Source organism: Oncorhynchus mykiss, chromosome 30, assembly GCF_057628025.1.
Source record: "Oncorhynchus mykiss isolate SJ-2025 chromosome 30, ASM5762802v1, whole genome shotgun sequence".
Taxonomy (NCBI): Eukaryota; Metazoa; Chordata; class Actinopteri; order Salmoniformes; family Salmonidae; genus Oncorhynchus; species Oncorhynchus mykiss.
In genome coordinates this window covers 19,527,285-19,542,725 of record NC_143051.1, presented here as the reverse complement: position 1 = coordinate 19,542,725, position 15,441 = coordinate 19,527,285, and the positions used below count along the sequence as shown (strand labels likewise).

The 15,441-nt window shown below is 44.7% G+C and overlaps 1 protein-coding gene across 44 annotated transcripts in view; it reads right to left on the bottom strand.

Moving 5' to 3' along the window:
• LOC110488057 (focal adhesion kinase 1) overlaps positions 1-15,441 on the bottom strand; it is a 177,379-nt gene that overhangs the window by 45,800 nt on the left and 116,138 nt on the right. For all 44 annotated transcript variants that reach the window (XM_090227718.1, XM_090227722.1, XM_090227724.1 and 41 more), the window contains 4 exons: positions 7,690-7,777; positions 6,081-6,160; positions 5,912-5,974; positions 900-954 (listed from right to left, as the gene is read on the bottom strand). In XM_090227718.1, the coding sequence (XP_090083844.1) occupies positions 900-954; positions 5,912-5,974; positions 6,081-6,160; positions 7,690-7,777 (286 nt within the window). The remainder of the gene's footprint in view (positions 1-899; positions 955-5,911; positions 5,975-6,080; positions 6,161-7,689; positions 7,778-15,441) is intronic.

Below are 15,441 nucleotides of genomic sequence, written 5' to 3'. Positions count from 1 at the left end.
GTTAGGCGCCACCCACACCTCCAGGCAGAGCATCTGTCCACCCCTCTTTCACCGACTCCAATGTACCCTTCCCCGGGGCACTGGGCCCCACGTTCACGCCGCCCCATCGTGGCACCCCCGCAGCTCTGTACACCCACACACGTGCCATAAATCCAACACATCACACACATGGCTGGCGGCTGAGACACACACACACGCGCGCACACACACACGCAGAGACACAGACTACCAGGAAAACCCACCATCAAGGCTCTGTTAAATATGCTAAACTCCTTGCACGGCTGGCAGAGTTTAGCATATTTAACAGTGGGTTTTCCTGGTAGACTGTCTCTGTGTGTGTGTGTGTGTGTGTGTGTGTGTGTGTGTGTGTGTGTGTGTGTGTGTGTGTGTGTGTGTGTGTGTGTGTGTGTGTGTGTGTGTGTGTGTGTGTGTGTGTGTGTGTGTGTGTGTGTGTGTGTGTGTGTGTGTGTGTGAGTGTGAGAGTGAGACTGGCTTTAGGCCAAAAACAAAAAAAAGCTGTCTTATACAGTACAGTATATAGAACAGTGTCTGGCACTGTTGTGATGCGAGAAGTCGACAAATGAGTGGGTTTGATTCAGTTGGGGCTCTTTCCCCCACAGGCCTGTATGTACGAGGAATGCTAGCCTAGAACTAGGCCAACTCTGCCTGTCCCAGGCTGGAACAAAGGCCCCAGAACCAAGAGATCCACACACACAGCTAGAAGACACTTCAGAGGGCAGAAAGGAAATACGGAATCGTCAAAGTGCGTGCTACATTCATGTGAAGCGGTGGTCGGTGCTCTCTCTGAGAATGCATTGGAGACTGACTGGTCCTTGAGGATATATTCTTATCGATGGCCCTGAAAGAATGAACAGATTTTTTGTGAAGCATCATCTCACCTTGACTGAATCCAGTAAACTCTTGGGGAAGAATCTTCTTAAGCCCACATCTTTTCTGTAAAGAAGAAATAAAAAGAGGAGAGGACAAAGGACAACGTCAGTTTAGTGAGACTAGTGCCTGAGGCTGGTCTAGCAGACAACACATAAACACCACCCCAGCATGGGTACGAATCCTGGCCCCACCGCTATTCTGCATCTTCATCCCTCACTATGTCTACTCTCTCATTTCCTACAATCTCTGTCTGAATAAAGTGAAATACAGTCAAATATATTTATCTAAAAACAGTTTTTACCATTGCCAAAATGAGAATGCAAAATGTCTAGCCTCAACTCCTCAAAACAGTCCCCTGATGGAATTTCACCTCTCTGATACCAATCTACCAGGGGAAGGAGAGAGAAACACATCCATTTACTCAGGGCCATTAGTAGGACTTCTCTGAAGTTCACCACACAACATAACTGATTGGTCAGTGTACAGTGAGGAGGAAACAAAATGTATGGACCAAAGAGAGAGAGAGAGACAGAGAGAGAAAAAGAGAGAGTGAGAGAGCCAGAGAGAGAAAAACAGAGAGCGAGAGAGAGGATTTTTCCAAGGTTGCATCAACAGCAACACAGAGCATAGCCTTGCTATTGAGAAAGGCAGCCATAGGCAGACCTGACATTTGAAATGTCTTTATTCTTTTGGAACTTGTGAGTGTAATGTTTACTGTTAATATGTATTGTTTATTTCACTTTTGTTTATTATCTATTTCACTTGCTTTGGCAATGTTGACATATGTTTCCCATGCCAATAAAGCCCTTAAATTGAAATTTAAAAATTTAATTGAGAGAGAGAGAGAGAGAGACAGTAGCAGAAAAGAAGACTTCAGAGAAAGAGGGAAAGAGAGCCCTCACATCGTAGAGGAGAAAAGACGGCATATTGTTTAAAGCCTATAACCTCATCCATTGCACACAATCATTTCATAATTTGGTCTCTATTAAAAGATAGCTTGTTAAAACCAGAGGCGCTCCGAAAGCCACTTACATCCGGCTGGCCATTAACCAGAATCAATCCACGTCATTTATAAGGCCGGGGCCACAAGACCTGCCATAAAATTGATGCTGCCTTGGCAATAGTGTGATGAAGCTTTTCTGGTACAAAGCAATGCTACTGTCCGTCTGTGCATGTCAGACTAGGATCTAGCATTTAAGGATCTGTATGCCATGACAATGAGTGACAGGGAGTTGGCACGATGGCACAAACAGATTCTATGGACCTATAATGCCTTAACTAAGCTATGTTAAATCAAGAGGAAACACACTCTGTGGTATTAGCAGTGCTGAAACACAACATGATGACTTCCCCCAGGCTCAGAAAATCCTCTCTCCTGTCTGTCTCCCTGGCCCGACAGTAATCCAAGCTGCTTATACTAAAAGCATGGAAATCAATCAGCAATCATTAACACAATGGAAAAAAAATCTAATGATGTATTATTTACATATTGAAAGTGTGTGGGCTACGGAGAGAAACAAAATGGTGCCGTTTCAGTCCATGTGGAGGAAAATGATGCTGGTGCTGGAGATGGGGGTGTGTGCTAATGGGTCTGGGCAGGTGTGAGGTGGAGGAAAGTGATGCTGGTGCTGGAGATGGGGGTGTGTGCTAATGGGTCTGGGCAGGCGTGAGGTGGAGGAAAGTGATGCTGGAGATGGGGGTGTGTGCTAATGGGTCTGGGCAGGTGTGAGGTGGAGGAAAGTGATGCTGGCGCTGGAGATGGGGGTGTGTGCTAATGAGTCTGGGCAGGTGTGAGGTGGAGGAAAGTGATGCTGGAGATGGGGGTGTGTGCTAATGGGTCTGGGCAGGTGTGAGGTGGAGGAAAGTGATGCTGATGCTGGAGATGGGGGTGTGTGCTAATGGGTCTGGGCAGGTGTGAGGTGGAGGAAAGTGATGCTGGTGCTGGAGATGGGGGTGTGCTCTAATGGGTCTCGGCAGGTGTGATGTAGTTGAAGTTTGTACAATGTTGTCATTTGTATGTGTATGTTTTGTATTGTCTATAAAAGATAAAATACAATTGTACCCCCCAAAAAAAGGTTATCCAAGCTACACCCCCCCTCCATGTCTGTCACCTCACTAGCCGTCAGTCACCCAGATCTGAAGTGCTTTTAGATTGGATTGCCCCTAACGCCCTCCCTCCCTCACTGCTGGGCTCTGTGTCTTTGGGCAAGTGGACAGACTGACCTGGAACAAACTCTAGCCAGCGCACTGAGCCCCAGCACCATTATCCACAGAGCAGAGGGGAGAATGTGAAATGGAGAGAGAGAGAAAGAGAGGCAGAGAAAGAGAGAGAGGCAGAGAAAGAGAGAGCGGGAGAGAGAGAGAGAGAGAGAGAGAGAGAGAATGCGAGTGTGAGAGAGAGAGAGAGAGAGAGAGAGAGAGGCAGAGGCAGAGAGAGAGGCAGAGAGAGAGGCAGAGATAATGAGAGTGCTGGCTATTCATTAGGACACTTTACTTTTGTGCCTCAAACAAGCCCCTGCTTTCTCTATGGGTCTGAGCTCAGCACAGCAGCAGCTAATGCTGGACATCATTGGTTGGGCAAGGTCCAGTTAGCACTAGCCAGAGCCCTAGCAGTAGGCTACAGAACAGTCAAATTAACACATTTGTGTGGTCTCTCCCTTGTTTCATATCATGCTTAATAAACCCTGGTTACATATCACAATAACCTTGTTCCAAAAAACCTACCCATAAGGATGATATTAGTGATTTAGTAGCCTACTATGAGAGAACGTACGGTCATCAACATGAAGGGAGAGCAGCAGAGCTAATATTTCTTCCACAGTTACTCAGTAACAGTTTGCACTAGTGCTGGGAATTGGCAGGGACCTCATGATACAATATCACAATATTTAGAGTAGGTGCCAATATGATATGTATTGCGATACTCACAATTCTATATCTATTGCCATTCGATACTGCGATTTTATTGCAGTATCAATTCAATGTTTCAAACATATTGCTCACCATATACTGTATGTCCAGATCAGTCATGGAAATAAATGTGTTGAAAACAAATTGGCTCACTATTAAAAAAGAAGATGGAGAACAAGCTATGAAGGAAAAATACTGCAGTTTTGGTGCAGGTACAGCCAACTAGCACAAAAATAATATTCAAAATTATAAAAAAATATATATATATATATTTATATATATACTGCAATATCATCAACAACAAAAAATCCTGATAAGTGACTGTATCGATTTTTTCCCTTATCATTAGTTTGCACAGTAACCCAACAGTAACAGTTTTAACCGTATGCATAAACAGACCATTGCATCATTATGTATCCACATCCAATACGCCTTGGGCTGCGTGGTAAAGTTTTCCCTAGGTACAGATCTAGGATCAGCTTCCTCTCCCCCAATCCTAACCTTAACCATTAGTGGGGAAAATGCAGAAGTTATCCAAGACCAGCGTGGAGGGGAAACTGTACCCTACACCACGGCTTGGGCACGTTTCTCAGCCTGCAGTGCCCTGCCTTACAGCCTGCTGCAGACCCGGTCGAATTACTCAACCCCTTAACTCAGCATATCCTTGGAGCCTGCAGAGGAGGACATTGTCTGCGTCCCAAGTGGCACCCAATATAGTGCACAGGGTTTGACCAGGGCCCAATAGGGCTATATAGTGCACTACGTAAGGAACAGGGTGCCATTTTGGATGAAGCCATACATTTTCCCTGCAGAAGAAAGGTGTGAGATTCTCCCCTGGGAAAGGAGGCAGAACACGGACATTCCCGGACAGCAGGGGAATTAGACCAGCCAGCAGGGATCATGTTGTGGACTAACAAGAACGGAATGACGCTTGGAATACCAATGGGCTCAGAATATCAATGTGCTGGTAGTGTTTATCCCCCCCAAAATGTAAGCACATTCTACTCCAAATTGAATGAAAATTGTACTATCACCATCTGAAATAGCATTTTCTCTTCAAAAGCATTATAACCTATAGGCTGAAGCATGGGGTTGCCCTTCTGCATTTACCTAATTGAAAAACCGCAAAAGACTAAAATTCTCAATCTTAAAAGCGCGTCTCGGTATAAATATATACATTTTTTAAAAATGTTTAAATGGGCGTGGCGGCAACGATTTAGCAGCGGCGGGCATGAATATAGGGGAAATACTGGGCTGGAACACTAAAGTACAGGACCCAACCCTCTGGGTTAGAGAATGTTGATGGTAAACAGGAGAGAAATACCAAAGTACAGGACCCAACCCTCTGGGTTAGAGAAGGTATGTTGATGGTAAACAGGAGAGAAATACCAAAGTACAGGACCCAACCCTCTGGGTTAGAGAAGGTATGTTGATGGTAAACAGGAGAGAAATACCAAAGTACAGGACCCAACCCTCTGGGTTAGAGAAGGTATGTTGATGGTAAACAGGGGAGAAATACCAAAGGGATCACTGGTAATTTAGTTACAGTGTGAGGACTCCCTCTCCCCTCTTCATCCATCAGGCGAAATATATATGAAAAGCAAACTCTGCATTTCAATCAATACGGAGAGACAAGAGAGAGTGATCGTTAGTAATTAGAGGGCCTCTTTAGAGAGTGTGGAGGCCTGAGCATATGAGAAAATGACTAATTGGACGCATCGTTAACGTGAACCCCTGACATATATCAAATAGCGCACCTCGGAGGGCGTGTTCGACGGCAGACCTGAGACTCTGCAGGGGGTTCTCACCATGTACAGTCACGCCACCGGTTAACCCATGTGATCTTTATGAAGATGGTTCACATATAACCCATTAACACACTAGGTTAACCTGTGTGATCATAGTCCATTTCAAGATGATTCTGTGTATTGAGGTTATGCTATCATAAATAAATGTATTTTATCACCTTAACAGGAACTCCTCTTATACATTGAGTTTCTTGGTAAAAGATCAACAAAGACGTACAATATTGACTGAATAGTTGATTCTTACAGTGAGCAGTAGAAACCCAAGCTATTATCATACGAGAATCAAGCCAAAGGGGACTTACTCTAATAGTTCATAGTTTGATTTCTTGTCCAGGGCATTTCCCCGCATCTCCCGGAAGAATCTCCTGTAAAGGAAACATGTCTTGGTTAGTGTGAAATACAACAAGGCAGCTAGCTACCATTCATGAAAGAGAATAGAACATTTGACCACTCTTGGATACCTGAACTGACCTGATTTCAAGGCATCCCAACTTAAGTGCAATGTCTTGCTCGACCTGGTCGGCTATCTCTACCATGTAGTCATTTTTCACCTGTAAGACAAACCAAAATACATGTTTTAGCATGGGAGCATGGAGGCCTTACACAGAGCAACAGACTTTCAGACACAGGGGACCTTACTGATATACAGCCCTTTTACAAACATTGACCCCCACCCTCCCGCGCAAAAGAGAGAGAGAGACAGAGAGAAAGAGAAAGACACAGAGACAGAGACACACAGAGAGAGAGAGAGAGAGCGATAGAGAGAGAGAGAGAGAGAGAGGGAGAGAGAGAGACACACACACAGAGAGACAGTGAGAAAGACAAAGAGACAGAGAGAGAGAGACAGAGACAGAGAAAGAGAAAGAGAGAGAGACAGAGACAGAGAGAAAGACAAAGAGACAGAGAGAGAGAAAGAGAGACAGAGAGAGAGAGAGAGAGAGAGCGAGAGACAGAGAGAGCGAGAGAGAGAGAGAGAGAGAGCTTGGTTGATAAAGCCTGTGTAGTTGATAAACCCTGGGTGGGTACACCTGCAGTGACAGCAACACAACACTGGCAGACGGACACAGAGAGAGACATTTCATGAGACAAATGAGTGTGTGCTTCTGAGTGACAACTAAGGGAGCTAGACCTGTTTCATGGGCTATTATGTCCTCTCTGAATATCCTGTTTTGTCATGTTGAAAGGTGGTTCTTTGTATTCTAACAACCATAGAGACATTGAGTCTGCCATTTTAGATCATAGGCATTGAAAACAAAACCTGGTTCATGAAAGTGTTGTTCTATACCAGACACAATTCGGAACACAAGCACACTTCACGCTCCATGATTACCCCTTCAAACAGGGACATTTGAACCTTCCATCAATTTTCCCCTCAGCTGGATTTCAGCGAAAATAAGAGCGTAAAAGTGACACAGATGAGCCCAAATGTGTTCCCCTGCTGTCAAGACGCTGCTTTCTCCCCCGTCAGGATAGGAGAGAGGGAGCGTCTCTTCCCCAGACCACCAGACAGAGCCCTCCTGAGACCCACTGACCCAGTTCATCTCTCTACATCTACAGCCTTGCGGACGGCTACACACCGTGTGTTACGCCCTAATACCTCCACATATTTCCCCCATACACTCACACACAGTAACACCTTGGGTCCCTCAGACACACACACAAACACCTTGAGTCCCTCATACACACACACAAACACCTTGGGTCCCTCAGACCCACACACATATGTATGTGCAGGTACGCATGCTTGCACACGCACACACACACACACACACACACACACACACACACACACACACACACACCTGTCAGAAGTGCCATATGCCTCCACCTCCGGTTACAGTGTTGTTGAATAAATAGGCCTAGCTAAGTATGTTTAGAAAATGAGTCTCCCCTGGTCAATGGCCTGTAACAAACCAGGCTGTCTCTGTTACTCAACTCCCATGGATGATGTGTTGGTGTGTGTGTGTGCATGCAGGCATTCACGTCTATGTGTGTGTGTGTGTGTGTGTGTGTGTGTGTGTGTGTGTGTGTGTGTGTGTGTGTGTGTGTGTGTGTGTGTGTGTGTGTGTGTGTGTGTCACCTGCTGGTAGAAGTAGTTGAGTGTGGGTTTATCTTCACTGAAGTGGTGCAGGAATCCTTTTGGAAGGTAGCGAATACGCAGTTCATACCTGGAGAGCAGAGCAACATGTCACTGTTTAGATAAAACACAGGAGGGAATAGGGATTTAGGTGTTTTTATAGTCACAGAGATTGAATACTGTTTACAGATCAGCTACAACACAGCTCAAAACACTGCCTAGTGACACAGGGGGAAAAGAGTTAATATGCCCCTGCTTAGAACACAGATGCTTAGGGAATAGGGGTGTTGTGTTTTTACACGCAGGTCACAGAGCTAGCATACAGCACAGTCCACATAAAGAAAAGGAATAGGTATATTGTACCCAAATAATGGTTTACAATTCAGGAACTAGCATACAGTATATACACTGAGTGTACAAAACATTAAGAACACCTTCCTAATATTGTCATGCACCCCCTTTTGCCCTCAGAACAGTCTCAATTCGTCAGGGCATAGACTCTACAAGGTGTCGAAAGCGTTCCACAGGGATGCTGGCCCATGTTGGCTCCAATGCTTTCCACAGTTGTGTCAAGTTGGCTGGATGTCCTTTGGGTGGTGGACCATTCTTGATACACAAGGCAAACTGTTTAGCATGAAAAACCCTGCAGAGTTGCATTTCTTGACACAAACCAGTGCGCCTGGCACCTACTACTACCATACCCTGTTCATAGGAAATTAAATATTTTGTATTTCCCATTCACTCTCAATGGCACACAATCCATGTCTCAAATCCTTCTTTAACCCGTCTCCTCCCATTCAGCTCTCATGTAAACACTTTCTAGTGACTCAGTAACACACACATGGTGGGAAGAAGTTATTTGATCTGAAATAGGAATACTGAGGGGTGCACAGTGTGTGTGTGTGTGTGTGTGTGTGTGTGTGTGTGTGTGTGTGTGTGTGTATGTGTGTGTGTGTGTTAAGCTCTACCCAGATTTTCATGACCTCATACTGTCCTTCTCTCACACTGGGACATAGTACAAAAGGGAGCGGAAAGATAAGGCAAAAAAAAAAAAGAAAAAGCACATTGGACACCCATTACCAGAATGCTAACAAAATTAGCACAAGTAATAGAGCATTTCTATTGGAGGCTGCTTGCTAAATATGCTAACGAGCGCAAATTAAAATAAACAAATTATAAAGACAGGCAATCCTGTTCATAAAGTTATACATACATAGGTAGGAGATACCGACTGTCATTTTTGGTGAGTTTCCAGCAAATGTGAATAAGAGACATTGTGCAAATGAAGAAAGTTTTGACGCATGCGTCTCTGAAGGAAGAACAGTACTGTGTACACTGTGTCTGTGTGGCGTCTGGGAGCCTGCCTGCTCTGCCTGGAGAAGATAGGTTGAGGAGCAGACAGGCATACAACAGAGGGGAGAAAAACACAAGGAAGCCAAGCTACAGTGGCAGCTGTACAGATTACTCATCCAAAGGGCTGTGACTTCTCAAACACTACAGAAAGCTAACACAATATGATGCCCTGTGACCTTATTAACTCAGCTACTGACTTAGATGACTTGCAAGTTCAATTTAGGGGATGACTTAAATGCAGAATTCTTAGTTTTTTCACACAGGGAAAAAATATAAAATGCGTTTCGTAAAAAACGATCATTCAATAAAATGCTTCTTATCGTAATTTCTGGTCAGCATCAAACTAATGTTGTCCACTGGGATGAGAATTCCCAAAACAAGCATTCTACCAGCAGACATCACTCTGACTGATGTGGCGCTCCTTTTCTCTGGTACTGTTCTGGTGTAGCCAGTTTCCTTTTCTCTGGTACTGTTCTGGTGTAGCCAGTTTCCTTTTCTCTGGTACAGTTCTGATGTAGCCAGTTTCCTTTTCTCTGGTACTGTTCTGGTGTAGCCAGTTTCATTTTCTCTGGTACTGTTCTGGTGTAGCCAGCGTCCTTTTCTCTGGTACTGCTCTGGTGTAGCCAGCGTCCTTTTCTCTGGTACTGTTCTGGTGTAGCCAGTTTCCTTTTCTCTGGTACTGTTCTGGTGTAGCCAGTTTCATTTTCTCTGGTACTGTTCTGGTGTAGCCAGCGTCCTTTTCTCTGGTACTGTTCTGGTGTAGCCAGTTTCCTTTTCTCTGGTACTGTTTTGGTGTAGCCAGTTTAATTTTCTCTGGTACCTTTCTGGTGTAGCCAGTTTCCTTTTCTCTGGTACTGTTCTGGTGTAGCCAGTTTAATTTTCTCTGGTACTGTTCTGGTGTAGCCAGTTTCATTTTCTCTGGTACTGTTCTGGTGTAGCCAGCTTCCTTTTCTCTGGTACTGTTCTGGTGTAGCCAGTTTCATTTTCTCTGGTACTGTTCTGGTGTAGCCAGCTTCCTTTTCTCTGGTACTGTTCTGGTGTAGCCAGATTCCTTTTCTCTGGTATTGTTCTGGTGTAGCCAGATTCCTTTTCTCTGGTACTGTTCTGGTGTAGCCAGATTCCTTTTCTCTGGTATTGTTCTGGTGTAGCCAGATTCCTTTTCTCTGGTACTGTTCTGGTGTAGCCAGATTCCTTTTCTCTGGTATTGTTCTGGTGTAGTCAGCTTCCTTTTCTCTGGTACTGTTCTGGTGTAGCCAGATTCCTTTTCTCTGGTACTGTTCTGGTGTAGCCAGCTTCCTTTTCTCTGGTACTGTTCTGGTGTAGCCAGATTCCTTTTCTCTGGTATTGTTCTGGTGTAGCCAGATTCCTTTTCTCTGGTATTGTTCTGGTGTGGCCAGCTTCCTTTTCTCTGAAAAATGCCAGATTAACTTGAAGCAAAACATTAGGAAACATAGCTCGTTACATTCTTTCTATGATAAACATTAGAAATATGATGGCCATGCATTGTTTTTTGCAACAAAAAAAGACCTTAAGTTTTCATTGTAAGCTCACTGTGTGGCTGCCAGCCAAATAGCGTTGCACTTCTGTTGTCATCTGATGAAAATGAAGCTATTTTCTGCCGAATGTGTTGCACTAATGTATCACTCTATTGATGAAGAAAAAAAACTGTTACTTTCAACATAAAACGCGACCCCTGTTAATAAACAGCTGGACTCACCTGCTACCGCTTTCTCCTATTGTGCTATTTACAAACAAACAGTTGCTCAACTGTTCTGGGGAACTCCGGTAAGCTTCATCATTGAAAATGTGACGGGTGAAATGAACAACATGTTCTGCTTTATTTCCTAACGTATTGCACAAGTTGAATAGAGCTTTTAAGAAATATTAAAATCAATTGAAAATTGTACAAAAAATATATTGTTTCAACGGTACTGAAAAACCATCCCGTGGCTATTTCCGAATACACCGGTATATAGTACATACGGTATACTGCCCAAGCCTAGTGTGTGTGATCTGAAACGCCCCTAGAAGATGAAAGACCTACAGTGCAGCTACTCAAGGGCAGACAGACGGCATGATGAAAGGAAAATCAACAGAATGCAAAGAGAATAGAAGAAGACTCCACTAGTTGCTTTAACTGAGCATTACAAGCAAGAGCAGGCATCCTAATGACATCTCTCTCTCTCTGTTTTCTTGAGTCTCCTTCCTATGAGACGGCCTGATCAAAGCTATGAGCTCCTCTCTGCTGTGTTCAGCCCGGCTTTGATATAACAACTCTGCATGATCCCAGACCTGCCAGGCACTGTGCCACACCATAACTCTTCTCCCTTCCAACTGATCCCAGACCTGCCTGGCACTGTGCCACACCATAACTCTTCCCCCTTCCAACTGATCCCAGACCTGCCTGGCACAGTGCCACACCATAACTCTTCCCTCTGCCTCTCTCGCTCTTTCTCTCTCTCTCTCTCTCGGATGGTTCCCCCGTCACCCACTGCCTCCACCACCTGCCAATCACCCCAGCGCCAGTGAGCCGGGAGAGTCACTTAGCGTCTTTAAATCATCCGCTAGACGACCGTCACCTTGTTCTATCAGAACAGACATATCCCTGACAGAACTAATGATGGCTCGCCTCTCTAACCACTAGGCCACCTGCCATACACACACTCACACTTATATGAGGAGTATTAACAGCCAGACTCAGGACAGAGGGGGAGGTAAATGAAAAGTTCAATCAAATGGCTGAAACAGAGGAAAAATATCAATATATAAGCCTTGTAATAATCAGTTAGCAGCCCATTCAATCTGAGCTGTTGCATAAACACAACGTCATCTTGTTATATAAAGGTCACTATGGATGGAACCCGGAAAAAGGTCAAAAATCTCATCTGAGTTCAGTAGGTCACAAACATTTTGCAACAGAAAATCAGCATTATTGGCTAAGTTCAGGTTGTACCTCTCCTGTTCCAAATTGTTTTGTGCCAACTGAACAAGACCCAGGCCCTTCTTCGGGTTACATTTCCTAATAGGTTGAGATTGTTCCAGGCCTTCATTCTGTCTGTATCCATGGGTCTTGTCCTTGCAGCTCAAGCCAGGGTCTGCTCCCAAATTGCAACCTATTCCTATAGGCCCTGGTCAAAAGTAGTGCACTGTGTAGGGAATAGGGTGCCATTTGGGACACAACCCTTATTAGATGGAGGCTGGTGATGAGGTAGTGGAACTAAACTGATTGAATCAAAGCAGCACTGACAGGCTTCATGCACACCTTATTGTATTGACAGAATGTTCTCCTCAGCTGCTTATAGTGGTCATCTGGGACATTGACAAATTACATTAGGGACTTCAGTAGGTCAATTTATGAGATCCGCTCTACTCCCCTTCCCCTGAGAGGCAATTATCAATGTGACAACACACACACACACACACACACACACACGTTAACAGAAAACCCCTATTACTTCAGCATGACAACACCTTCAGACAACTCCACAACAGGCCTGTCATTCACATCCACAACAGGCATGTCATTCACACAGCTGGAGGAAGAGAAAGAACGACATCAGCATTGGGTTAACTACATGCTAAGTCTGATGACATGATTGACCTGACATGCCTTGATAGCTTCCTGGACGATAACGCACAAACACGCACACGCACACACAAACTTCAAACGCATGCACACTAGGGCTGTGGACGGCAGGTAGCCTAGTGGTTAAGAGTGTTAGACCAGTAACCGAAAGGTCACTGGTTCAAATCATTGAGCCGACTAGGTGAAAAATCTGACAATGGGCCCTTGAGCAAGGCACTAAATTTGAATTGCTCCTGTAAGTTGCTCTGGAGCATCTGCTAAATCACTAAATCAGCAGAATAACAAACAATATTTTTTCCATGGCAAAATTGAAAACATGAAGCAGACTAAACTCTTTAAAAACCTGCTGTATGTAAAATATTGGAAAATAAATAAATGTGACTCTGGATGACAACATAATGATGTTTGTTTCCTACATTAGGGCTGTTTTTCTAAAGATGTTAAATCCACTTCGTGTTTTGTTTCCTTGCCAGGATACTAACGAGTATCATGAAACTGGTATAGTTCCGCCCTAATACATACGCAGGCACACACACACACACACACACACACACACGCAGGCACACACACAGACACACACAAACAGAGCCCTCTGGGTTTGCTTTTCCCTATTTGAAGAATGTGTGTGTGTCACTGATGGACTACAGACAGACACAGACAGACAGTGTTTTAACATCCCTCACTCCTAGGACAGGAACATTCAGATTATTACACCCGGCCTGGTGGTATACTGTAGTGTATGTAGAGTTCAACACTGTTCTGGACTGTGTGTGGAGTTCAACCCTGTTCTGGACTGTGTGTGGAGTTCAACACTGTTCTGGACTGTGTGTGGAGTTCAACACTGTTCTGGACTGTGTGTGGAGTTCAACACTGTTCTGGACTGTGTGTGGAGTTCAACACTGTTCTGGACTGTGCCGACAGAGGTGGCCGCCTCGCTTCGCGTTCCTAGGAAACTATGCAGTATTTTGTTATTTCTTACATTGGTACCCCAGGTAATCTTAGGTTTTATTACATACAGTCGGGAGGAACTACTGGATATAAGAGCAACGTCAACTCACCATCATTATGACCAGGAATACGACTTTCCCAAAGCGGATCCTCTGTTTTGCCCACCACCCAGGACAATGGATCGGATCCTAGCCGGCGAACCAAAACAACGTCGCCGTAAAAGGGGCAGATGAAGCGGTCTTCTGGTCAGGCTCCGGAGACGGGTACATCGCGCACCACTCCCAAGCATACTACTCGCCAAAGTCCAGTCTCTTGATTACAAGGTTGATGAAATCCGAGAAAGGGTAGCATTCCAGAGAGACATAAGAGACTGTAACGTTCTTTTGCTTCACGGAAACATGGCTCACTCGAGACACGCTATCGGAGTCGGTACAGCCAGCTGGTTTCTTCACGCATCGCGCCGACAGAAACATGCATCTTTCTGGTAAGAAGAGGGGTTGGGGGTGTTTGCCTTATGATTAACGAGACATGGTGTGATCATAACAACATACAGGAACTCAAGTCCTTTTGTTCACCTGACTTAGAATTCCTCACAATCAAATGCATTATCTACCAAGAGAATTCTCTTCGATCATAATCACAGTAGTGTATATCCCCCCCAAGCAGAAACATCAACGGCCCTGAACAAACTTTATTTGACTCTGCATTCATTGTAGCTGAGGATTTTAATAAGGCTAATCTGAAAACAAGACTCCCTAAATTCTATCAGCATATTGATTGTGCTACCAGGGCTGGTAAAACCCTGGATCATTGTTATTCTAACTTCCGCGATGCATATAAGGCCCTCCCCCGCCCTCCTTTTGGAAAAGCTGACCACGACTCCATTTTGTTGCTCCCAACCTATAGACAGAGATAAAAACAGGAAGCTCCCGTGCTCAGGTCTGTTCAACACTGGTCCGACCAATCTGATTCCACGCTTCAACATTGCTTCAATCATGTGGATTGGGATATGTTCCGCACTGCGTCAAACAACAACATTGACGAACAACAACATTGACGAAACTGAAAGCGCGAACCACTGCTTTTAACCAGGGCAAGGTGACCGAATACAAACAGTGTAGCTATTCCCTCCGTAAGGCAATCAAACAAGCTAAGCGTCAGTATAGATACAAAGAAGGCTGAAGAAATTTGGCTTGTCACCAAAAGCACTCCCAAACTTTTACAGACGCACAATCGAGAGCATCCTGTCGGGCTGTATCACCGCCTGGTATGGCAACTGCTCCGCCCACAACCATAAGGCTCTCCAGAGGGTAGTGAGGTCTGCACAACACATCACCGGGGGCAAACTACCTGCCCTCCAGGACACCAACACCACCCGATGTCACAGGAAGGCCATAAAGATCATCAAGGACAACAACCACCGAGCCACTGCCTGTTCACCCCGCTATCATCCAGAAGGCGAGGTCAGTACAGGTGCATCAAAGCAGAGACCGAGAGACTGAAAAACAGCTTCTATCTCAAGGCCATCAGACTGTTAAACAGTCACCACTAACATTGAGAGCTGCTGCCAACATACTGACTCAACTCCAGCCACTTTAATAATGGAAAAATGTATGTAAAAATGTATCACTAGCCACTTTAAACAATGCCACTTAATATAATGTTTACATTACTCATCTCATATGTATATACTGTACTCTATACCATCTACCGCATCTTGCCATCTTTACGTAATACATGTATCACTAGCCACTCTAAACAATGACACTTTTATGTTTACATACCCTACATTACTCATCTAATATGTATATACTGTACTCTATACCATCTAATGCATCTTGCCTATGCCGTTCTGTACCATCACTCAT